Here is a 26,198-nt window from a genome sequence, read left to right on the forward strand (position 1 = left end):
GGCAGGTGTGTGCGTGCACACCTCCCTCCTGCTCTGCTGCCACAGCCCCCAGGGATTTATAGAGAAAAATCCGCCCCTGAGTCCCACCAAGAGCCTCTGTAGAGCACAGGGAGTAAGGCTGTGCCAGGCTGGCTTCAGCCCTGCTCTAATTAGTGGGGAAGAAGGATAAAGTGTCATTTTCTTGCTCTCGGTAGAGGGTGTGAGACCAGAAAGGCAGCAGTGGAAGAGAGGTGGAGGGGAGGGAGGGAGCAGGCAGAGAAACTGGACAACTTCCCTGGGAGCCAGCAAGCATGTTGTCTGCCTGGGAAGCAGGCAGAGCTTGTTTGGAGGCTGCATTGTCTCTTGTGGGAATTGGTTGAAGCCTAAACCCAGCCCTGGCAGCAGCAGCTGTACTTTCTGTTCGGAGTTGCTGAGAATGGATCCCAACTAAGATGTCATCCCAGGATGTCGGCAATTAATGCTGTGGCAACGCTGGTTGTTTTCTGTTCAGCCAGGCTTCCCTGTAGGCCATTCAGATTTCCCTGGCAGCACTGTCAAACAATTCCTGTTGGTCCCCAGCTCTGTGCTGATTCTCAGTGCTTTGCTTCTGTTTAGCAGATATCTCAGAAGAGAATAAAGCTGATTTGAATTTCCTGAGTTGTGGTTGCTGCTCTGCAGGTCACACTGCAGTGCTCTGGCTCGTTTAAAAAGGGATCAATGACTTATAAGAGCCTCAGAGCATCCCTCCCACATGCTGAGAGGAAAATGGGACAGAAATATCCTTTCTTTGAGGAAGGAAAAAGTTGAACCTCCTTTGCCCTGGGCTCCTCCAACCTCCTGTTCAAGCTGCCCTTTCAAGGGAGGAAGAACAGCCCCTCAGTCCAGGCAAATGTTTACTGGCTAAAGGTAGGGTAGAACTGTACACTGGCAGAGCTATGAGTCTACACTGCTTGGAATTTTTTGGACTTTTCCCCCTTTAACATCAATACTTGCAAACATTATGAAACAGACATGCAAATTAGGCTGCCTTAAGCCAGCTCGTTTCCATCAGCTCCCCTTGATCTCCAAGGGATGCCAACAGAGCAGCACTTCTTCCCCTGAGGAAGTTCTCTGCAAGCCAGCTGAGCTGCAGATGAGAGTCCTTTCCCCCTCCCCAAGGCTCTGCACTCTGTCCACAGGGTCTGGCTGGGAGTGGGGCTCTGGCTGCAGGGATAGGGGAGCAGATCCCCCCAGAGCCTCACAGCCCTCTGGCCTCTTCTTCTCCCTGCTCAAGAGCAGGTTTGGTGGCTCTCCCATGCTTCCCCAATGCCTGGGATAAAAAATAACTTTGCTGACAAGTTATACCTCCCCACGCCAGCTCATTTGGGTCCTCACAGAGCACTGTGGAGGGTTCCCAAAGGAGCCGCGTGCTAAATCTCACTTAGAGCATTGTCTGCATATGTAGGAACGGATGTATTTTTATTTCTTTTCCCACAACTTCTATTTCTGGGTGACACAACTAATTTTATGTTTAGGATAAAACAAAAGAAAATCACAACAGATTTATTATTTCTCAGATTTTCCTATTACGTTTTCAAGAAGCCAGTTTCCCCTGACGCTGGAGGAAGACCTAATGAGAGAGAAAGGCACAAGAAAGGCAGTCTATTGAGTTCTTAAGTCTAAGTCAAGACTGATCTGGTCCTGCACTCAGCCACAGGCTCCTGCCTCAACTTTTGGGCCAAAGAGTGGGTTTTGGGAGGTGATCCAGATGAAAAAAAAAAGAATTGGCTCGAGGGAAGGGGTAGGAGCACATGGAAGAGGGTGGGACTGCAGTCATTGCAAATTACATCAACTTAAACCGCTGTGCAACCACACCCTGAATGCTTGTGCTTATCTTTGAGCAAATCCTCTCTTGAATGGTCAAAAGAATGAACAGGCAGTGCTCTTCCCAAAGTGCAGCGTGCACAGCTGGGCAAGGCAAGGGAGGTATATGGATTTAGTCTGGAAACTGTTTATTTGGGACAAATTTTGCAAAGAGCAAAATGTTCGCACAATCTCTTGTCTTCAGCGGCAATGCCAAACCAGAGGGTACTTACGTGTAGAGATCCTCTCCCATTGTGTATAACACCACTCTGCTCTCTCCTCAAATCTTCAAAGTTTCTCAGGACTGTCTGCGTTTTGAGGTGACCCAGATGTATACAGAGAGATGCAGACCTCGCTGGTGCCACTGAGCAGTACCAGAGGCAACACCCCTTCAGAAAAGGGGGAAGTGAGCCTCGCTGGTTCGATGCCAGGGACGAGGTGCCAGCCCTTCCTCTGTGTAGCACAGCCCCGAGTTTGTTCAGCTCAACATTACCCCCTTGTGGGTCACAGGTGGAAATTCAGACTGATGCCCATGTCCAAGCAGGTGGAATTTCCTGTAGTTCTGGCTGTAGCCTAGGGCAGTCTTGCTGGCAACAGATGCACATGTCCTTGAGAAAATGCCTGGTGCCTGAGAGCATCCAGCTGCTTATGACTGCTGTGTGACACCTTCTGAGACCCAAACACTGGTTACGTGCTTGGAAAGTTCAGCTTGCGAGAGAGGGAGTTTGTTTATTTGCCAATAAGCTGTGTAAATGCTTTGACATTGGGAACAGACCTATGTCTCCTTGCACGTCCAAACTTGCATGTTTGTCCTTTATGGGACACCCCAGCACATTGGAAAGCAGGGATTCTCTGGGCAGTTTGCAAATGAAGAACCCATGTGAATGATGAGTCTCTCTGTGAGCTGTTTTCATTGTGGGACTCTTTGGTAAGGTTGGAAAGAGAATTTTAGTTATTCAGGGGTTTGTTTTCATTGACGTATAAGAGATCGACTGCCAAGCTGTGCTTTGTGTCTTAAATATTTCAAGTTGGTGTAAATCAGTGCTAACACTAAAAGAAGAAATCCTGCACACCTCAGGCCATTGATTTTCACTTTTCTCTATCCCTGCTTTGTGCCTGCCAAGGCGATGTAATGAAGCAGTGGGGTCAAGATTTCAGACCAACTTGCTATGTAAAAGGTTGTTTTAGTTCAGAGTGGCTTCCTGATTTGGCTCAATGTGCAGTTGCTGTTTGCTGACACAGCAAAGCACAGAGTTCAGAGAGAGTGGAAATTGTCCACAAAAGGGGATCTGCAGGAGCTGCTGAAGGTTAGGCTGCATCGTGGTAGGTTCCAACTCAGGCTCAAACCACACTCAAAAAAAGGCTTGGTGTTTTGAATCTTTTCAAGCAGGAGAGAGTTGACAAAGGGATTGAGACAGATGGCTCAAACCTGAGTGGAGTGAGTGCCAAATGTGCCTGGGATGACCTGAGTCGGCCACCAGAGGATGATGAAGACAGCAGGAGCATTTGCATTGGGACCCAGCCTCGGCGGCTCTCTGGGAAAGGTAAAAGATCCTGGGCCAAGTCTCTCTCATGGCCTTTCAGCTTCTGTTTTTGTGGGTCTGGGCAGTGCACTGAATCATGCATGTTCATAACAAACTCCACAGCCATTGGGAGGCTTGGTGTGTCTCAGGGCAGCAGAATGGATTTTGGCCTCTTTGAAGAAGGCAGGAGAGAAGAAAAGAGTTCATGGAATTATTTTGTCTAAACATTTCTTTCAGTTTTTAGGCAAATTGTAATCTGAATCTGCAAAGTTAAACTGAGCACCTGCTGAAACCAGGACTGTAAACACCTGTAAGGTGAAGTAATTTCATCTTCCCAGGCTGTGTTTCCTTATTAACATTATCCCTTCTGGGGAGTCAAGTTGGACTGATGCTGCACACGGCTGCAGCTGAACTCAAGGAATTTGTATGGAAAGAGTTTAAAAACCATGGAGTGCCCCTTTGCAGCAAGATGCCTTCTCAGGGTAGAGATGGCATAGCCATCACACAGGCTTGAAATTATGCATATTACCTTTCAAATGGCTGAATAACATAAAATTTGAGGGCTCGAGATTTCTTGGAATTAACAATGTTATCCGCAGGAATGGCATCTTGTTCTTAAATGCATGGTAAAAATTAAATACATACAGCATTTCTTCTGGCATCTGTGCAAATATTTTACACTGCACTGGATCTAAAAAGGCTGTTTTACCTCTGCCTAATACCCCAAGAAAGGTATACATGATGAAATTTGTATAGCCTTCAAAAGATTTTGAAATAATTGTGGTTTTTTTCTCTACCTAATTCTCACATTTCTCAAAAATAGATGAGGAAACTTCTAAGAAAGGCAGGAAAGCTTCCTATTGAAAGTATTTGGCCAGTAGACATTTCAGAAAAAGGCAGAAGTAAAAAGACTGCATCTGAACTGAATAATTTGCAGCTTATTTTCAGATGTGAGCTTGAGGCTAAAGGTTGCCCTGCATAAAAATCCCTCCCTTTGTGAATCTTGTTGTAAATTAATCAACAGATTTCCAAAGCCAATTGCAAAAAAACTTGGAAACCTTCAGACATTCGTTTGGGAAAGGAACAAATTCCTGTTATGCCTAATGGGAAAAATGATTTCCAGTACAAAGGCTCAGAAGTGTCAGGAGGTTCTATGAGAGTTACAGAACCAACAAACACCTCATTTATGAAAATTTACAAAACTACTCAGAATTTCTTCTTCAGAAGGACTCGATACCAAAGATTCCAGCTCTCCTTGCCTGACATAACAATGAAGCCCGAACAAGGAAATTCTAGCTGACATTATAAAGTGAAATAACTCCTAAGAAAGTTCAGGAAGTGCAGTTAAATGTTACCCCATAACATTTCTCCATTTCTTTCTGGAAGGGAAGAGTTTAGATGAAACACACCTGATATCTTCTTGTGTCTGTGTTGTTTCTGGGGATTCTAAATCATGTTCAAAAAAATTCTCTTTGCAGATACAGAGCAAATCAGGGAGACTTTGCGGAGAGGGCTTGAGATTAACAGCAAACCTGTCCTACCTCCAATCAATGCACAAAGACAGAATGGGTTGAACCTCGACCGAGCACCGTGAGTTTCACCCTCCACATTCATATGGTGGCAGAAGCAGGCTAAAGAGTTCAGTATGGAAAACAAGGGTTAAGCTGGGTGGGAAAAGATTTGGCAAGGGGAGAGGAGAGCTGCCAGTGAATACTTGCAAAGTGCAAAGATAGAGGGAGGAAAGTTTTTCAGGTTGGATAAATGGGCTAATACTCAGGAGGGCAGCTTTTTAGAGGGGTTTAGGACAAACTGTGCTAATGCAGAATGGCTCTAACTGTTCTGTAGCACCTGATGTTCATGGTCTTTGGTGTTTGAATTCAGACCAGAGTGATCACTGTAAAAAGTACTGTGCTGAAAAGTGCTGTGGTATCAGTAGAAATATGTAGCATAGGTGACTGTTGATATTTTTTCCTAAGTATTTTGTTTTCAAGCTCATAATTACAAACCTTTTGGTTAAAACATTGATTTTTTTTCCTTTTTAAGCGACTTTGATCTTGCCTTGCTTAAACAGGTGGTTTCTCTCAGTAATTACATGCCAATGACACCTGGGTCTCTAATAGCAGTAGTCTAAGAGGTGATTTAAGTGGGACTAGGGTGACCCATAGATATCTCTTGTAACTTCTGGCTCATGTGAATCGCTAGGAAATTACTTTGGTTTCAAGCCATGTGTAGTGTCTATACTTCTGCTTTGTGGGCTTCTCCCCTTCACCTCTTAGATTTCAGGTGCTAGTCCAGTGTCTTCCCATCAATTTTAATGTTTTCATCTAAATAATACAGAAAGACATGCATCTTTGCTGCACTCCTTCTTCTTGGTATTTCCTTTAGTTTGTTAGTCTCCAATGAACATCTGTGCTTTCTGCTTTCAAGAGTAAAGATCATCATTAAATCAGCGCTTCCCTGTAGTGCCAGGCAGGGACAGCACACTGGTCTGTTTCAATTCCTGTTTCATTCTTGATTCAAATATTTCATGAGAAAAATATTTCTTGTTGTCCTTTCTTGTTCCATTTTCTGGGTGACTTCCAATTTGCCTAATATATGAATGTTTATGAGTTGCATAATCCTTTGGGGGAAGTATTGTGTCAATTGCTGATGCTTTTTGCTAATATGAGATAGAGGTACTTATATTAAAAAACCTCAAGTGACTTTATTATTGCTTTAGGAATAATCTTACTTTTGTCATACAGTACTTATATGGAGTCAAAATCTGATGTGATTGAGGTTTTGAGTAGTATTTCTCTGCCTGCAGGTTGGTCACATTGGACCTACTGGGTCCACTGAAAAAAATAAAAAATCATACCATGTGATTTGCACAAATCACACCCAGCCTTGGAGAACTCAAAACTACTGGGCAGGATTTCTCACAGGTGCTGGGCTCCTGCATGCATCTGCTTGCCCAGTGTAAGCCCGAGTCCTCAGTGGCTGAGAGTGACCACAAACATTCTGGGTGCACCTCAGGTCAAGGAAGCAGCTGATGGGTAAGCCTTAGTGCTGGGAGGCAGTTTTTGCTTAGATAAGAGAGCTTTACGTTATTCAGGGTGAGATAAACAGAGATACGTTTGAGACAGAGTGGTGAAAGGTTCACAGAGGTCTAAGATGAAGCACACAAATATTTACCTTAAATTTTTAACTGTTCTGAGACAGAGGAAGGAAGACCTAGGTTTTTAACTGTTATGAGACAAAGGAAGGCAGGTCAAATCCTCACATCTGTGACAGTGCTCTTTGTTACAAATCTCTCTTACCTGCAGCAGCTGCACACCAACCCTGCCTGAAGCCCGAGTGGTAGGAATGGCTGGTTCCCAATATTTGTCTCCTGGGAGGTCAATACTTTTCTCTGAGGCCTGTGGTTACCACTGGGGAAACTGATAGGTGGCTGTTTTCCATAATCACTTCAGTTAAGGAAAGACAGCTAGCAGCTGTGTTACTGTGGTGATGCTATTGGAGGGATAGGGGAAATCTCAGCATAAAACAGCAGTGTGTCCTAATACTTTCTTCCTCCATCTTACTAACTGCTTTGAGAGGAGTTTGGGAAAGGTCTTCTTGTGCAATTGCTTCTCCTCTCCATGTAGCAGATACAATGGGACTTGTTCAATGCATTGACCATACCAAAAGGGGTGGTTTGTGCTGGAAAGCAGCATTTACTGACAACCTCTGACTAACTACTACTTAAATCAGACCTGATGATTACCCTTACTGTGGCTAAAAGTGATCAGTCAACACATTTTCCAGATCAGTGTGGTATAGATGGAGCAGAAGAGGAAGATCTTGTTATGTCTCTGCCTTCCTTAATACACTGTCTCAGCTTGTCTCATGCATTTGAGCAAAACTGCTCAATGTGCAGTAAGTACAAGAACATGATCTAGAGACTTATCTCCAGCTGCTGCACAGGAATGTAACTTAAGAACTCAGCTTTTGCATGCAGTATGTATCTACATCCATGTTCCCTCCAGGTACCTGCAGGGGTAAAGGCTGAGACACAAAAGTCACAAACCCAGTGCAGATATAACTCTTTTCATAGGACTTCTGAGCACCTGAGATGAAGGACAATTCTGTACATAGCTTTAGTCCTTCTGGTGTGATCCTCGCTTTCGTTGCTTGGGCCTAGTAGGACTGGGACTCAGGTCTGTCTTTCACTGTAAATCTTGTGTAATCAAAAGCAAGTCATTTAGCTATTGAGCTTCAATTCTGGATCTATAAAATGGGACTAATAACAATGTCATCTTCTTGAGGCACCACAAGGATAAATATGTTAATGATTACGAGGTGCTGGCTGATGAGGAGCAGGCTTGTGTGTAATCATATCCTGCACTGTACACACCAGGTCATAAAATATCAAACCTGTGGTTCTTTGCAAGGGTCCTGTGAATAACTGGTGCATTAGAAGTTCTTTAGGAACTTGACAGAAACACTCTCTTGAGGTGTTGCAAATTATTTCAAATATGCTTTCCATAGGGAGTACTGCAGAACCCCAGGCTGTCAAATTTGCACCCAACTGACAGTAGGATGTTAAAGTCTGACACAGACTCTAAGGGTTTTGTGCAGAAGAGGAATGTGCTGTTTATTTATCATGGATTTGCAGCCACCAACTGCTTTCCTAGTAGCTTTCTTCCCTTTCTTTTATCCTAACCCTACCACCCACACACAATAATCTATCAAGGTTTAAAGCAGAAAACCTGTTCTGCATTCAGCATCACAAATGGTATCAGAAACACTCAAACATTTGAATATTTATTTGTATAAAATGTAAAGGATCCAGATTCCATCTAGATTTCCAGAACAGTCTTTGTATAGTTACAGTTTTCAGTGCTTATGCAAAAACCTCACATTATTTGGTTGCAGATAGGGCTTGATTCAGTGTTTTGGCTCCAGCAAAGCACATACTTACATGTTAAGCATGCATATTACCAGTTGTTCACTGTCCCAGAGTCCTAAAAAAAAGTTCCTTTGAGAAAAAGCTGGTTTCTGTCAAAACCCTGCTGGGCAGCTGTAGTATTTGATTCATTAGTGTTATTACCATAGACTGTGTAGCCCTTTTTCTCCTAAGGATATGAATAAAAGCACACTTAAAGCTTAAAGCTGCATCGGACATCTGTTTCTCAAAATGACTGTTGGCTCAGTTCATAAGCAGCCATTAAATCAGTTCGTACATATTAACAAAAGAACATGTGAATTAATCTTTGGAAACATGACTAATCATTTTGAACATAGGTAACTGAATATTCTCAATTACCACTTGGAAAAATAAGACGAGTATGAATACTAGTGTGCATTTCAGTGGCACATTATTTGTTTCTTAGCTTAGTAGGCACTGCTGAGACACACAGAAGGGCAAGGTCCCAGTCTCCTGAATCGTGCAGATTGACTCTTGTTGGATACAGAGAACTGTTACTCGTAGGGGATGTTTAAATATCAGACTAAACATTGCTGCTGTCAAGGCCTCAGTGGGCTGGAAGCTCCAGATGTCAAAGTTCAGTGACACTTGTGGAGTCTTGCTTCAAAAACTATTTAATTTCTTGATGTAATAATTTCTGGGGCTGAGTCTTTGGTTGTCCCTGGTAATTAGCTCTGTGCTCTCCTGTGCAGTAGGTGAGTAGCATCTCCACGTTACAGATTAGGACAGCAGAGTTAATTTGCCACAGTTGCAGTGAGAGCCAGCATTGGGATAGGGGAATTCTTGACCTTTTCCACCCCTTGAAGGCCCCCCTGATCATGCAGCATTGCTGAAATTGATGTTTTTCTGACTCTTGGCAGACTCAGACTGTTCTACTGTGAGGTGAGGCATGGAGTAGAAACCAAGTGCTAACACACTGCATTGCTGCATGTGTTGAAGCTAAAATTATCTGTAATTGTTGCATTTCATTGTGCCAGAATTCAGGTGCTGCCCACGCACACCCCAGTGTCTGAACATGAGGTTTGACTGATAGAAAAGGGTCTCCCAAGTCTGTATTACTTTGATAAGGCTTTTCCATCATGTCTCTGCTGTTTATAACTCTCCCCCTTCTCAAGAAGGATCAAGTGGTGTGGTTCACATGCCTGACTCTCATATTTCTGTCTGGTATTTCCCAGGTAATTGTGCTGGTCCTTTATGTATGGTGGTCATTTGTCCAGGAACCCACAGAGACCTCAAGTCCCATCTGCATTCAATTGCTAGGCAGAAAGACAGGTTGAGTCTAGGGAAATCTGAACATATGGTAGCCCTGTAGCCATGTGCTAATTCCATCCAGCCCTGAACAGTTTCCAGCTGTGCAGGGAAATGAAAGCAGGTTCCTGGCAAACAGAGTAGGGAACAACCCTCCGGCAGGTGGGGCTGGCAGGACTGTCCTGGCAGTGACTTGCTGGAGCTCTGCACTCTGAGCATCTCAGGTGGTTGCCCTTCTCGTGGGAAGAGGGAGGAGTTGTGTCACACCAGAATTCCTCCTGGGATAACCCCAGACTGTCACATGGTGTGCCTGGCTTGGAGCACATGAGTAATAGTGGCACTGCTTCTAGGCCTGCAGTCCACTGCCCCTGTACTTCCTCTGACTTGGTAAATAGGGCACAGGGATATCTCCTGTCAGGGAGCAGCACTGAGTTAATGCACATTAACAAGCTCCATCTGAGCAGCATTTCTGACGAAGCTCTGACGGTAATACCAAAATGTGGGATTTGCTTGGAGGCGAGACTGCACTCTGCTTCTCCCAGTTGCACTGGGCTTTCATTCTGCTTTACTTGGGCAGAGGGGAGCTGTTGTCTTTGTAGCTGGTTTCCTGTCTTCAGTTCTTGGAGGCAAACTTTACATAAAGAGGAGCATTTCAGCATTCTCTGAGGCTGTCTGGTTCTGGCTAGGCTTTCTGATTCTGCAACCACTAAGCAGTAAGTTTCCAATCCAGTCCTGCTTATTTAGGCATGCTCTCTCATCGGATCACCATTCAGTGGTGTCCTGGTTGAGTCAGGAATGCTGAATGGAGGGAGGCAATATACTTTTGGGAGTGTCTCTCAGCATGAGGCTGAGTGCTGGGTGACAAGATTGCAAACTAGAAAAGTAAATGTCTGGAAACCAGTGTCAGTAGAAGTGCAAAACAGTCACCATGCTAATAATTTGCGCTCCTGCGTAGCTTTCCCCATCTAAGAATCCAGAAGTGCTTTGCAAACATTGACTTAATCCTTGCAATGTCCCTGCATGGAAAAATGTCTCGGTTTTACAGACAAGGAACCTGAAGCATAAAAATGTTGTTTGACTTCACTCATGAGTCTGCAGGGTGCCAGTGGCACAGCCTAAATCTCTCAATTCCACTTCAGCTGCAGGTCTTGGAACAGTCTGGCCCCTGCAAGCTCTGACAGTGGTTATTATGCAGCTTTCCAAAGGGATATGTGAGTGGCAAGAAGATTGTTGCTACTGGCATTGTCCTAGCAGCCCTTCCCTGCCAGGAAATGCACACAGAACATCGTCACCATCCTGTTTAACCAGGCTGGGGAGCACCCAAGTCTGAGTACTCGAGGTAGCCTTGTCTCAGTGTGACCATGGCAGGAGCTGTGTAACCACGTCCTCCCCAGTTCTGCAGTAACTGTGTGTGCCAAGGTGCTTAGGGCTCTTTCCCACAGCTGCTGGTTTGCCCTTCAGGGGAAACTGTGGGAAAGAGACTGGGAGATTGTTGGCACTTAAGTGATCTTTGACCATATCTTCATGAGAGAGTGAGGAGGTTTGAAATAGCCACGGTTGGAAAGGGAAGAAGGGGGAGTGGAAGGGGAGAGTAGGAGGGGAAGAAAGGAAAAGTGGCCCAACCTTCCTCTCCCAGCTGTGCAAGCCTGCACTGATGGTTTGTATTTGCTAACTCACAGTACTGATTTTTGTATGGAGGGAGCAAAGAGCAATGACAGAAACTAACTTCAGTGAGGCAGTGGGCACCCACTCCTGGAAAGAGCCCCTGCCATGGCCAGCTTCCAACAGTGTGTCCTTTGTGATTTCGATACCTGGGAAGGTAGCTTGGAAATGCAGCAAAGTTATGCTCCATATCAGCATCAGAGCTTGGAGGGGAACTGAGACTTCCTTCCTTGACAGATCCATGAGATCAAGTGCTCTGATCATAAAGCAAAGTGCAAATGCAAGAATAAATAAACCTTCCTTAATCCGATCAACCTGGTTGTTCTTGAATCCAATAAAATAACTGCCAGTGGTTGCTTGAGAAGGAGTTGCTGTAAACATGACTTATAAGGAGGGGACATCCAAACTTTGTGCAACCCAGTGATTGCATTGGCGATTTTCCAGGATCCCCACGGGCTGCTGCTAATTGGCATCAAATTAAGCAGGTTGCAGCCACCCTCATCTTTAATACAAAGAGAGGGCCCCTGGGAGGCTACAGGTTCCAGCGTGTGGCCTTCTCACGTCAAGAAGGAGCACAGCACACTGGGATGTCAAGTCTCTTCAGGCCCTTTCCCCTCGTTGATAGATCTGGGGAAGCTGAAGGCCACACTGGATACCTTTACAATGGCTTGACTACCCTTTCTTTCTCAGAAAAAGAGAAAAAAAAAATCAAACATGGCTTTGGTTAAGTTCATGTTAATCAGCATTCATGAGACTTAACAAAAAAACAGCAAACATAATTTCCTCCCTCTCTTCCACCCAGAAGCAGACTACTGGTAGAAACTGAAGCTGGAAAAAATAGTTGAAAGTCAGCTAAAGTCACCTTGGTAACTGCAGCAATACACTTGCCCAGAACAGGAGACATCAAACCCAACTACAAACAGCTTTAAAGAAACAAAAAGAATGTAATCATCTAAAGAATTAATCTGACAACTGCCCACGTTTACACCTCCCACAAGCTCCCAATCAGAGGGAAATGCGCTTTAATCTCCAACTCCCCTCCAGTTTCACAAAACACTAGATGTGCAGTCTTTAAACTGGGGCATTTCCGGCATGCTGCTTCCATTTAAATCTGCTGCCTTTCCTAATGCAGCAGCCCTGGCTTTTGCAGAGTTGTTTTTTCTGGACACTGAGAAACATTAATTTTTTTGTGGGGATTGGACAAAGTATTAAATCTGGAATAGACAAAGTTTGCAACATTTTTCGTGATAGTCAGCTAGATCTTAGTCATAACAAGTAAAACTCCACTGGCTCTTGCTGCTGATTTATTTGGTGATGGGGTGGAGGAAGCAAAGACTTGCGGGTAACTGACAGTCGTAAAACCAGGGATGTTAGTGTTAGAAAGCAAACTTTTTCTACATTTTTTTTTCTGAGTCTGAAAACTACAAGCTGTGGATGACAATGTGTGTTAGGACATGAGATTTTTATTAATAACAACCTAGAGGTCCTGCTGACCCCTCATCTGGGCTATCACCCTTTGGAAGGGTCAGCACAAGGATTTCCAATCCCAAAGAGATAATTTTAATGTGTTTTTCTTAGTCCCAGTGTTATGCAACATTTTTCCAAGTCTGAAAGTGATGGCACTGTGGCCTCCTGATGTGTTACATGCAGTCCACAATACACAGTCCTTGTTTAGAAAGGTCTACCTTAGACAGCAGGTTATTTGGTTTCTGCTATTGGAGTTTCACCCTTAATTTTAAATACCTGAAGTTATGTGAGCTCCTCTGGAGGGAAACAAGAGATACAGAGTATGAGTATTTTGGAAAAATTTAGTTGAAATGATTAATCCTTTCATGTCATTCAAAGTATTAACTACCATTTTGCTTCACCTTTTTGACAGAAAGGCTGGTTACTTATTAATGTGAAGTCATAATTATTGACAGCCATAAAGTCATGACAGTTCCGTTTGATAGTTATACATTAGTCAACATCTTCTCTTGAGCATGTAATGACAAACAGCATTTGCTGGTTTTAATAAGACTCAGAAAGCTTTGCCCCTTGCCTCCAGAATATTGTCGTCATTCCTATTATTGCATTAACAACCGGAGGCTGTTTCCCCTCCGGACTGCAGCCTCATTGTGCTTGCAGCTGTACTGGCTAGCATGGTGGAAACCTAAAAAACCCACCTTCAACTCAGAGAGATCTGGAGCCCAGGAGTGTGGGGAGCTGTCCTGCAGCTCTCTGTCCTGCTGAAACAAACCTTACACCATGGATTGCCTGTGAGGCTGTTCTGAGATGTCCCCATGCCTGGCACCTTCCCATGCCTGGCATGCTTAGGCAGTCCAGGTGAGCCGGGCACAGTCTCTTGTCTGTAGCAGTTACATTGCTGTAAAACTCCTGATCCACTCCACAGTGCCTGAACTCTGGAGCTGCATTTAGGAGTGCAAGTTTATGGCTTGCTTGAAAATCATGCATTGCTAATGGCTGAGCCTCCTGGTAGGGGCTGATAAATGAATGATTGGAAGCTGTAGACCACAGGCTGACTTTCCCACAGCTCACTGTGTATATAAGATCTGATAAGGAAGTTGAGACAAAGCTTAGCTTAAGGTCAACTGATCATTAATCAACTGTAACTGCACTTCTCAGGTAATCAGCCTGAAAAATGCTGGCCTGCTCCACTCTTTGAAGACCCCACCTAGAAAGAGCTATAAAATGTTTGCTGAAGTAGATTAAACATAACTTTAAGTGCCACACATAGACTACAAAGCCTGTTGTGTTCAGGGTTAACCCACTAAAATGACACTCTGCTGACTGTCAGTCCAGCAGCCCACCGTGTGCATGAGCTATATCCTGACCTACCATGCCCCTGCTGGATCCATTACTCCTTTGGTGTGTTGCTAAAGAAGAAAATGGGACATGTTTTACAGTTTTTATCTTGCAGAGAGCTGAGCTGCTCTGGCATCTTTTGTCTGCATGTGTCTGACCTGGCCATCCAGTGTATTTGCAGGTTGGACCATGAGATATCAGTTTAGCTGTTTCAGAGTGGGCAGCTCAGCAGCATGGGTGAAGGGCTTACCTGGGACTAGGTGACCCAGCAGAAGCAACAGGCTGATCTGCACTGGAATTCACACTAACCTGCACTACTATGTGTCTGGTTGATGAGAGTAATTTTGGGACAGCCCTCAAAGGTAAAATCAAGTAAAGGTATCATCTAGGTGAGCTCCTGAGGGTGAAGCTGATTTTTTACAATCACTTTCAGATGTACATTAAAGACAGTTCAGCTTGGAAGGAGGAAGGATCCAGGTTTGTTTTAACAGTGTTCTCAAATGGAGCCACAGCTGGAAAGCCTTGTTTGGCTTTTGGTTCTTGTGGCACAGTGGAGGTACATTGCAATGTGGAATCTCAATGCCCTCCTGGTTTCCCCGTTCCTCTCCTGGCAATTCTGTACTGTAGAAACTATCTTAACAAAGTCTTACCTCTATTAAATTCTTGTGGAATGCCAGGTGACAAAAATATAAATCACTTATCAGGCACTTCTCATCAGTCCATGTCATCCATTAAAGTCATAACCCATCCCATCCTTTATTCTTTGCTCCAGACTGCCAAGTAAGGGATCATGCTGGTGCTCTTTGAACATGAAATGTGTTTATGGTCAAGTATTTTGAGATAGATGGTTTTATTATCTAGAGGATTTGGTCTGGCAAAGTTCCTAATCATGTAACAACATAACTGTGTTGTAGCTTCAGAATATGCTGATCTTGCAGAAATGAAGGAATAAGAAAGCAAAGCTACCATTATCCTAAAGCAGCCTGACTTACAAGGGAAAAGTATCTGTGAATCTCCTTGTCTCATGGAGAGTCTGCCTTTTGGCTGTTGCACTTGATGCTGGTGGAACCAGGAGATTCTCAAAGCCTTTTGGTGCAAAAAAAAGGCACAAAGGATTGGACAAGTCTTTCCTGCAGGCTACTACTTGAAAAATCCTGAAGATAAAGCAAAAGCAGGAGGGAGGACACACATGGTAATTCTTCCAAACCATTTTATAGTGTTTAGAGTTTTGGAGACTTTAGTTTTACTGCAGTTCTTTCCAGAATATTTTTTTTTTTTAATACTGCACCATGTATATGCATCAGTTCAGATCCTAGATTGTCAAATCAAGGTGAAGAGCTGCATGCTGGGACTGGTAGTCTGAGTGAGGCTGTATCTCTGCAGGAGTGGTGAAAACTCAGAAGTGTCTTTGTCTTCAAAACAGTTTTTGCCTGTATCCTTCAATATTTGCAATCAAAATAGCACTCAGTCCTGGAATCCTAAATATGTGCATTTTGTCTGTTCTCTTAGAAGCCGTAAGGACAGTTTGGAAAGCGAGAGCTCAGCAGCCATCATTCCTCATGAGCTGATCCGCACAAGACAGCTGGAGAGCGTGCACCTGAAATTTAACCAGGAGTCTGGAGCGCTCATCCCCCTCTGTCTAAGGTGAGTGAAGCCATCCTTCTCCACAGCCTGTGCTAACATGCTGCTTTTGCCTTGTGGCATTGTTTCACCATACAGACATGCATGCAATGGGTCTGTAAAGGCCAGAGCTTAGATATTTTGCCAATTCACATTAGAAACAGATGATTCTTTGCATGATTCTGTGCTCATCATGTTAAGATTATTTCTCATTCTTTTTTACGTTCTCCAGTGTCTTTTGATTGCTGAAGCAGGACAGGGTTATTATAGGGTTTTTTTTATTAGTCTAATGCTAGCAACCCTGTGATAAAGAAGGGATGTCTTAACATACACTGTCAAAGAAATCCCTTAAGTTACTCATTCTGACTTATGGACTCAGATAAGTAGTTGTACAAAACCTGTTTGCAATCAGTTTATGCATACAAGTGTGGTTTTTAGATAAATTATATCACATGACTGAAGGCAACACATTGTGTGCATACTTTACACATTGTCTTTTGAAGGTTCAGTCTGTGCTTATCACTGCCTTCTAGTTTTCCATAATTTCAGCCAGCATTATTTTTAAAAATCCCTGTGCAAATGTTCTAGTCTTTAAAATAAAGATGAACTGTCGTGTCAAGACAAATGATTGTAGGTGATTGAATTACTTTAGCTTAATGAGTTACACGTTGGTAGTATCAGAGTTATCAGCAGCAGGTGCACACTTGCCTGGGCCTGTTGAGAAACCAATGGGAAAGTTAACACAAGCATATTTTATTTTACATCACAAATGTGTGAACAGTCTGTCCTGATGAGTTACCTCAGCTCATCTGACCAGCAGTAACTCATCAAGCAACTGTGACTCTGGTCTAAATACATTACCTGAAGTTTTCCCTCTTGCATGTTAGAAGCATTGCATGGGTGTCACAGATGCTCTGAGCCAAAATACCAAAGTCATGATTTTCCCTTGCAATGAATGAAAAAGGGGAAGTAATACTGTAAATGGTCATGTATGTGTGTTTTCTAGGCATTTGCTTAAGTAGTACAGATGACATTTGTGAAGCACCGGGGCAATTGATTACTAAGTATTGTCACAGCAATGAGCCTTCTTAGAAATGCATCTTCACATTTCCACACAATATGGAGTCTGGATTCTCTTCTGTAGTTTCCATCTTGCTGGAAAACTGGCCTGCCTTTACATACATCAGCACTTCATTGTGGGGCTAGGCATGAACTGGGATTTAGATATATTCTAGCTCTGTAACAAGGTCCTGAGATTAAGGGGGAAGATGAGGAGTAGCTCCCTGCCTCAGAAGGAGGCTTATCACCTGCTTTTTTGGAACAAATAATTTTTATATTCCTGAAAAATTAATATTTGCTGCCTTCAAAATAGTTTCCTGTGCTGATGGCAGAAACAATAGTGATGAATCTCCATTGTTATGTTGAATGCTGCACACGCCCTCTCAACTCATGCATATGTGTTTAATTCCCCAGGGGAAGGCTCTTACATGGACGGCACTTTACGTATAAAAGTATTACAGGAGATACAGCAATCACATTTGTGTCAACAGGAGTAGAAGGAGCCTTTGCTACAGAGGAGCACCCCTATGCAGCCCATGGACCCTGGTTACAAGTGAGAAAGCCTGCCTCCTGGTTTTCCCCTTTCCTCGTTTACTGCAACCTAAAAATTATCTTGCTAAGGGCTTATGTTGTTTAAAAGTATAACAAATCTGTGTTTTCTGCTGCAACATCTCTCATAGCTCTTGCACAATATTTTCAGTAATTACGGCCTCAAAAAATAATGGTGAAATATTGCTATTTATATTAGTGGAACTCAAAATTATAATTGACTGGAAAATTGAGGAATCATCTGTGAATACAGTAGTATCCATTTCCTGAAGTCAATGAACACTTTACAGGCTGTATTTATTCTTGATTTCTTCCAGAAAGGAATTTGGGGAGGCAGAGTGGAATGACCTAAACAAGAATGGAGCCAGGGCAGAAGAGCTAGAAAGCTGTAGGACTGTGATCCTGAAGATCAAAGATCTCAGTTTGACATCATCTCTAACAGGAGAGCAGCACAGAGAGCAGTGCCTTTCAGTTTTAGCTCTTTTCTATTGATTCTTTGACAAAAGCTTGTGGTTGCTTGAAGCACCCACACATTTTTGCACCCACATGTTTTTGGTGTCACAGATTTTCCCTGGAAGATCCCCATCTGCTTGGAGTTGAGGGTCAGCCCTAGAGCAGTGATGCACTAATGATCTGACAGTGTAGCACTGTTCTATCCTTGAATTTCTATATGGTTATAAGCATATTGTTAAAAAAAAAAAAAAGTCTTGAGGGAATGTGTTAATGCAGAAAAGCCCATTTCTGAGGGACTACGCGTGCAGTATGTCTCTGCCTTCACTGTAACTGTGGCTTTCCTGCCTCCCCATCTGTTTGGAAGACAGGGGGTTGCAACGCTAATTGCAGTGTTGCAGTTAGCCTTCCAGTGACTTGTTTCTGGCATTCTGCATTCTGCAGCCCACGTTCATGTGTCTGGAGGACATCATACCTTGGAATCTGTATGACTTGTAAAGGAGCTGATCTCGGCCAGAACCATCTCGTATAGGGATTTTCAAAGAGCCTGCATGCTTTGATTTTTCTGACTGGAAAGTGCAATGCTCTAGTGTAATCATTAACAGCAAAGAGTCAGGTTTAAGCGTGGGTCATCTGCTGTTGCTTCCTGTTCTTGCCAACACATGATACATGGGATCTTGTGACTGTGTTAACTCCAAACATGAGTGTTTGTTTGCATTTACATCACATCTCAAAATATATTGATGTGTAGAGTAGTCAGGGAACCTCTAAACAGTGAAGAATGGCAATAATTATGTCACCATTCAGATGTGTTAACCCTTATGAACCTGGCTGTTTTCATGCCTCTTATTTTGGTGCTGAAGTAGGTGGGATGGAAAGGTGAAGAATTTGCTGGCTCAGATAGTAGGGAGAAGCAAGTTCCCTTACTTGTCTCCTACACAAGGCCAATGTATTGGATCTTCTTGTCTGACATAACCAGCTCTGCTGCTGGCTCCTGCACTGTCCTGTGTTGAGTACAAAGGAGGACGGGCTGAAAAGGGGCGGAAGGGAGGCTAAAAGCAGCCTGGGACAACAGGAGTAGCACCCAGTTGTGAGATGTGGGAGTATCTGAGGCTCTTGGCTTAGAATGCAATGGAAGACTTGATGCATGCTCAGCCATTCCTTGTGGTGTTGGGAGCAGGGGAGGGGGAGGTTCATGTGGCTTTGCTTCAGAAGTAAAAGAAGTTGTGGTGCATAAAATTTCCAAGGAGGTGAGCTGTGTTTGGTTTAGTCCATTGCAGCCTGGGCTGGCTGAGTTGGCAAGCCCTGCTAAGCTTTCACAGCAAGGCCCAGAGAGGATTTTCCTCCTCCCTTGTTTGGGACCCCAGGCACAGCAAGGAGCTCCAAGGAGAATTGGTGGCTGAAAGCACAATACTGCAATGCAGGGGCATGTTGCAAAGACAGGTAAATAGAGGAACTGCGGAGAAGAGGACACAAGGCAGGCTTTTCCTCCTGTGGACTTTTTCCCTATCTTAGGGTAGAAATGAGAGCCTGAAAAATCCTGGCCTAAATTCTGCAGTAGCCAGATACTGACTTCTCTTGAGTCTAAGCTTGGGCGCAGTGAGAGCCCAAACTTGCAGACTAAACACAGTACCTCCTGTTTACATCTTGTGGACTGGAGTGGAGCGTGTCTAAGGTGGGACAGGCCGGAGAGCTACTGTCTGTCAGCCCCTGCTGCCCAGGCTGAGCAGTGAGCTGCGAGTCACCAGGCTCTGGTGGAGGGTTAGCAGATGACAGGAGTTTGGCAGGTCCCAGCACCATTTCAACCAGACAGGTGTCCATATCACCACCACAGCTGGTACTCAGCGTGAACTGTTTTAGCAGTTTCAGCAGAAAAAGTAAGGAGTCATTAGACCACAGAGATTGTATGCCCCGTTTCTATCAACAGTCTTTCCAGGTCACGTTTGAGGCATGTTAGTAGGGGAAGCCTGTCCTACTGCTGCCCATGCTCTGGAGATGATTAGATTATTTCATTCTCCAGAGCTGTCAAATTGGCACCTTTCCCAAGTACTTGTATTTTTTTTTTTTTCATTTAAGTAACATTTAATTAGTTCTAAGAAGCTAAATTCTATTAAAGGTCTAAGCATGTTAAGCTGGTTTATTTTTGAACTCCTTCCACTGTGTCATATATTGTTCAATAGGGAAATTGCTTTAACTCAGAAATGTACAAACATATTCAAGAAGTCCTCCTTGTTAACACTAGACTCCTGTTTATATGCTAGTTACTGTGGCAAGTCTCTGATGTGTAACACTTGAATTAACATTACACATGATCAAAGGCTTCCGCGGTTCTTTCTTCCACTCCCCCTTCCCCCAGTGCTGTGACTGCAGAGCCCCCACATTGCCTCCTAAGCGCCTCTCCTCTGCTTTCCGAGGGGTAGATGTTCCAGATGCACAGGGAAACGTGCAGGAGGTATCTGGCCCTGTGTTGGAGGGTTAAGGATGCTGATCATGCAGACAGACTCCAACGTAAACTGCCCCACAGTGACATTCCTATTTGTGGTGGAGCATTCAAGGTTCTTGGTCCAACGTCTGAGCTGTGCCAAGTGTGCAATTCATCACAGATTGACCTTGTTTGTCTCTAAAACATTCCCAAAGCAAGGTGAGGCTGTGCGTGTGTTCTCTCTCCCTCCCTTACTTTTGTTCCGACAGATGATAGAGGCGCTCTGTTGAAATGTGTTACTGATCAAGCCTGTCCCAATAAAGTTGCCTGAGCCTTTAATACATATTAATATTATCCTGGGGTAGTTTGTGTCAAAGCCTGTCAGCATGCATCATCCTTTGGGAATTACCATCATTAAGTCTCCAGTGATGGGAGTCAGGACATGCTTCTGCAAAGCTCCTCTGCTTTTATGTGGAGCTCTCTGCCTGTGTAGCACAAAGCAGGCTGTTCTCCCCTCCTGCCTTGCTCACCTGGACTGCTTACTCTCCCCAGAGGGAAGAAGGAGGTTTGTTTAACTCTACCTTTAGATAATTTCTGCTCCTGCTGCTTTAGGCAGTCATTGTTCTAGGCAAGAAGATGACATTCAAGTCTTTGATCATATGCAGTGTACATGTTACACATCAGATACTGCTGCAGACTCTGACCCACAAGCCAATACAGTGCAGTAAAAACAAACCTATAGTTAAAGAGTCCTCATTAACTGTGAAATCTAGCACACAGAATGTAAGAAATATCTCTGCACTTTAGCCTTGCCCCTGTTACACGTGTGTATTTCAATGCAGTATCTAATTGAAGAATCATACATATTTTTAACAGAGTGTGCTTGCCTCATTCACTGCATAGTGATGCAGTGTGTTTGGGGGATGAATCAGGAGTGTGGAGTAGACTCTTGCCTATAGGACTTCCACTTTGTTTATTTGTTAAAATTGGAAAGTGTGTAATGAATGAGGCAGGTAATTACAGAAAAATCACAGCAGTCTTACAGTGAAGTCTCTTAAATGTTGCCCTGGAGAACTAGGTCCTGTTCCTGCCTTTACTACTCAGTGCTATTCCAGAGTCTTAAGCTAAAAGGTTCTCACCTGGCAAGTGACTTTGTGTTCCTCATTTTCTGGATGCCCAGCTCAGAAGCTTGATCTGTGGTCCCAGCAACATGAGGAGGTCAGGAGGAATTCCCTTGTGCATACCTCTATGCTCCACAGGACTAAGTGAACTGGAAAACAGGGATCTTCAAGTCTTGAGATGGGCATTCACAAGAATGACATTCAGATTCAACTTTTTTTTCATTCATTTTCCTATGTCTGTTCAGAAGAACATTCTTCCGGTCATCCTGTGAAGAATGCAATGAATTCAGTGCTTGCCAGGCATTCCAGCTCCACAGATGAACACCAGAAACAATTTCAGGAAGAGATTAAAATTTGTTCTTGCCAGTCAGGAGAAAGGATTTCTTTGGAGCAGGGGTTCAGCCTGGGAGCTGTGGTTGAAGACCCATGTTCAGCTTCCTGCAGGTTTTCTCTGTGGCTTTGAAGTCTCTACTTCCTTGAGCCTCCATCCCCCATCTGCTGTATGGAGGGGAGCACTTCCCTGCCTTGCAGAAATGTGAGGCCAAGCACATCAGAGGTTGAGACAATGGTGGACAGTAAGATTAGGTGCTTCCTGTGTTATCCATGCTGGCAGTAGTTGGATGGAGCATACTAAATAAAGGGGAAGAGAGTGGAGAGAATGGGGAAGCAAGTTGAATGATAATGATGATGAATGCTGCATTCAATGAGCAGAACCATCCTGAGGACTGAGCAGGGCAGAGATCTTGCTGGAGAAAAACTGCAGGTGATCCTGTGATTACAGATTTGTTTCATGAGGCAGACACGTGCTGAAGCCAAATCAGCATGGCATAGTTTCTGTGCAGCAGTTTCCAAAGTTTTGTATACCCAATGTCACTCGTGCCTGGGTGCGCAGGGTATTTTTTTCCAGGTAATTTACTTGGGTTTGGGACTAATCCTGTTAGGCAGGTGGAGGTTATAGATCACTGGCACTTGGCACCCCCTGATCCTCAGCATAATTTGAATGTCTCTGTGTGAGCTGAAGAGCTCACAGCTGTGGTGGGGTGTTATCCTCTGGCACCAGGCACTTCTGGGGGCCCTCTTTGTTCACCTCCCTTGCCAGTACGTTCCCAATATCCATCTGACAGCATGTGGATGTTAAGGCTGTGGAAATGGGGTTCTCCAGTCTCCTTGGCCTTTGTTGTCCCCAGCTTTGGCCTCTGCCCTTCATCCTGTTTTTCTGTATCTCCGTCCTTCCCTCATCCTGGCCTGTCTCTGCTTTTCTCTCCTCCCCTTCATTCAAATCGGAAAATTCCTTCTCCTCCTCCTCCACATGCTCTGACTTCCAGCAGAAACACTGAGAGCACTGGAGAGTTTCCCTGCCATTAGTCCTGATGTGTCTGGTGACAGCAATCCCTCACCTCAGAGGAATGATCAGAGGAAAAACCACTCCGTAGCCCTGTTTTTGGGTAGAGCTGCCTTGAGCTGAGATGTGCTCAATGAAGAAGGACCCTTAATTTCTCATAAAGGCTACAGGCAAGCAGTACTTTCATAGACTTCTGACTTAGCAAAGCATTTTCATGATCAGGAGAAAGACCTGATTGTCCTCCAGAGCGCTCATTTGCTAATCTTCATCACCGTCTTCATAAGGGATGGTTTTCTTGCCAACAAAATTATCATATGAATTTGCTAGTAGTGTCAAAATACACTTTTTCCAAAATACCTCTCTCAATTCCTTTTTCCCTAAAAACCTTTAGGAAAAAAAAAACAAAAACAAGGCATCCAGCATGGAAAAATAAGTTGAGGCTGAGGACAGCAAGGTCAAACCTTTCATAGAAAATGTTAAATGTGCCTGTGGGCAGGATAGGTACATGGAAGCCATGGGAAGCGTCCAGCATGCAGGAGCTATCAACATGTGCTATCTATGCTGGCAGTCACAGCAGAGGGGGGGATTACTGTGAGCAGGGTCATGGGGGATGATCCATTCTTTTGGTTTGGCAACCTAAGTGAAAAATCTGGGAAAGAAGATCAGACTGAGCCCAATCTTTAAATATTTTCAGTTTTTCCTGCTGAAACAAAAGCCTTAAAGAGACCAAAAGCTGAAATAAAATCCTTTTATGTTGAATGAAACCAGAAATAAGAACGTTTTCTTCAATAAAATCAGGGGAAAAAACTAGTTTTTTTGCAGAATAGGGCTGGAGGTGTTAGAACTTTGCTTTCTTTAATCAATATTGAAGGAATATAATGTGCACATAGGATATGAGAAACTCATACTTTATTTCTTTTATTTGAACCCCTATTTCTACTTCTTTGCTTTATGGGCACCACAACTATAGGGTATTTTGGTTCTTCCTCAGCTCTTCCAATTGGAGTTGTTCCACATCATATAAAACACTGAATTAGTCACAGAGACAGAGTGCACAAGAGAATGACTTTGTTCCGGTAGAGTCAGGACATTCCCCTGGAAATGAGCACATCTGGTTCTTCTCTCTGCTAGACCACATGTTAAATCACTTATGCACATTGGCATAATGGCAGCAACAGAGGTTCAAAGCAACATTTGAAAGAGCTACTCTGATGCTCAAGATGCTCACTTGTAAGTGGTAGCTATGGGTCATGTCCTCTCTTGAAGACATAGGATTGATTTTTGATCTCCCCACACTTGAATAGATGTGTTATTCCTAGCGTGGTGAGTTTGACAACACCCACAAGCTGGTTTGAGTTGTGTACAACTACAGCCTGCTCCTCTCCAAAGCAGTTTTATGTGTCTACTCATGAAATTATTTTTCAGAATCTTTTGAGTGGCTTCCCCTAAATTCTTGAGCAGGTCTTAGAAACCTAAGCTAGCAGTTTTCCAGTAAGTTTATCATGTGCCCCAAACACTCCTCAAAATATTACTGCATTATCTTGTGTTCTTCTCCCTCACAGCTGAATGAGACACTGGGAGACAATTAGTCTAGGGTAGAAATGCACCGTTAGAACATGATGATCCTCCCGATGTCAACTCTCCTGCAGCATGTTCTCTAGTACTTTGTCCAGGCTGGTTTTGGATGAGTCAGGTTCTTTCATCCTTCTTAATCTGACTGACTGTCTATCCTGCCACCTAATGCCCCTCCCTTGCCACTCAAACTACATTTTGGCTACTTTGTGTAGGTTGTCTTCCGCCCACTTAGTGCATTCCTTGAAATGCCGGTTCTTCCTTTGCTTTTTCTCTTGGAAAGAATTGGATTTGCCTGTTGTCTTGGCTCCCTTGGCAGCCCGTTCCCCAGCTGAGCCAAGTTTTATGTATTGAATCAAAGAAGCCTTGTCTGCACCATAGATCTCATCAGTCTGAGCTCTAAGGAGCTCAGGGCCTCGGGATCAGCCTTGTGACTGAGAATATAACAAAAAGATTCCACAAGGTCAAAATCTTTCAGTGTCATCCTATACTTCCTCTTCTGGGATTGTAACATCATGGTATGAAGCAATAGGGTCCCTGAGGCATCTGTGAGTGGATGTTTCTCTTTTACAAGGGGGGTTGTGAATCTCCTGGAAGAGCAGCAGTGGAATTTCCCATCAGAGGTGTTTGTTGCAATACTGGTACCTTTGAGGCTTGTAGTGAGAGCTGTGATGGATTCTGGCAGCAAGGTGGCCTTTTCAGACAGTGTCAGGGCTGACCTGACTTAGAACAATGATGTGACAAGACCTCTGCCCTGAACCACTTGCAGCATGAGCAAAGCTGTGCAAAGGAGGCCAGGTCAAGGGGAGAGAAGAGAGGTGGGCTGGAGGGTGCCTGTGGCACAACACATGGTTCATCAGGGGATTTTATTGGTGGAAATTTCAGTGGAAAAGGCTGACACACTTTAACTTAACTTTTGGCTGTGCTGACAACAAGAATTAGGCTGAAACATTTTTAGGGCAAAGGACTCCTAAAAATTGCTGGATATTTGCAGATGTAACAGATGATTTGGCTTAGGATACAACTGTTCCACCTGTTCCAGGCATGGCACCCAATGGATGAACAGTTTCTAATAAGGGTTAGGGTGGTTTACATAGAGGTTTATTGCAATGTGTCCTCACCTTCTCCGGCTGGACATACAGGCCAGCTCTGTACTGAGTCCAGAACTAATGAAACATTGTTTCCTTTCTTTGACAAACCTGCTAGAAAAGCAATTTGCAGTGTTTAATGGAAACAGAGCACTAGGGCAAAGTGTGTGATTGTTTTTTACCAAGGTAGGTAAGAAAATTGAGTATTATCAGTGGAAGCCTCTGCTTCAGTGTAGCTGGGCTATTTGCTTGTGTCTTGCCCTGGGCAATGCATATTTCCTTAAGCTGGGCAGAGGTGAAGCTTGATTCCTAGCTCAGCCTCTGAGAGTCTTCCTTGATCAAAGTCTTGCCAGCTGTGCCAGGCATTCAACATTGGTGTGACCTCTGTCCCCAGTAGCCTTTCCTGAGCTGAGAATTTCAATCCCTCATGGCAGTGTTGAACGCTGTAGTGAGAGATGAGGTGTTAAGTATGGGGTGGTACCTGGGGTGGTACCTGCAAGCTGACTACAAAGTCTTTAATGTTTTACTAAGCACCAGCTGCCTTTCAGAGTCAGCCAAACTCATCTGGAGCCCCATGATCTCGTGTACATTTTTAGATTTCATCCATTTTCATATGCCTGCAGCTGAGTACCTGTAACAAGTCATTATACAGATTTCTCAGCCAGATGTGGTATGAAAGCATCAACACAGAAAGCTTCAACATAAACTCCTTCAGGTGACCTGTAGGTGAGCCCTGAGGATAAGTAGATTTCAGCGAGCTCAGGTAAGACTTGCCACGAGAGGGAGACAGCATGTGTTCCCTGAGCACTTCCACCTGAATGAGACAGCCTAGCCTGGTGTTCTGAACATGTCTGGACACTTGGAGCTGTTAGCAAAGTGGTGAGAACCCAAATTTTGTACCTCAGTTGTGTGGTAGGTCCCTGTGATAGAAAACAGGGACTTATCTTCTGGCTAGTCGTCATCTTCCA

General features: G+C 44.0%; 1 protein-coding gene across 4 annotated transcripts in view; it reads left to right on the forward strand.

The window, feature by feature from the left end:
• Nucleotides 1–26,198, forward strand: part of SUFU (SUFU negative regulator of hedgehog signaling) — a 90,301-nt gene that overhangs the window by 50,230 nt on the left and 13,873 nt on the right. For 3 of the 4 annotated variants that reach the window (XR_001331334.2, XM_014250400.2, XM_014250401.2), the window contains exons 7-10: nt 3,209–3,365; nt 4,823–4,934; nt 15,517–15,651; nt 17,101–17,239. Coding sequence is in view for 3 of the 4 variants with exons in the window: in XM_014250400.2 (XP_014105875.1) it covers nt 3,209–3,365; nt 4,823–4,934; nt 15,517–15,651; nt 17,101–17,239 (543 nt within the window). In the remaining variant the exon portion in view is untranslated. The remainder of the gene's footprint in view (nt 1–3,208; nt 3,366–4,822; nt 4,935–15,516; nt 15,652–17,100; nt 17,240–26,198) is intronic. The other variant, XM_005520698.3, reaches the window with a different exon arrangement.

Source organism: Pseudopodoces humilis, chromosome 9 (assembly GCF_049639895.1).
Source record: "Pseudopodoces humilis isolate 2021_Gansu_Grassland_sample_001 chromosome 9, ASM4963989v1, whole genome shotgun sequence".
Classification (NCBI taxonomy): domain Eukaryota; kingdom Metazoa; phylum Chordata; class Aves; order Passeriformes; family Paridae; genus Pseudopodoces; species Pseudopodoces humilis.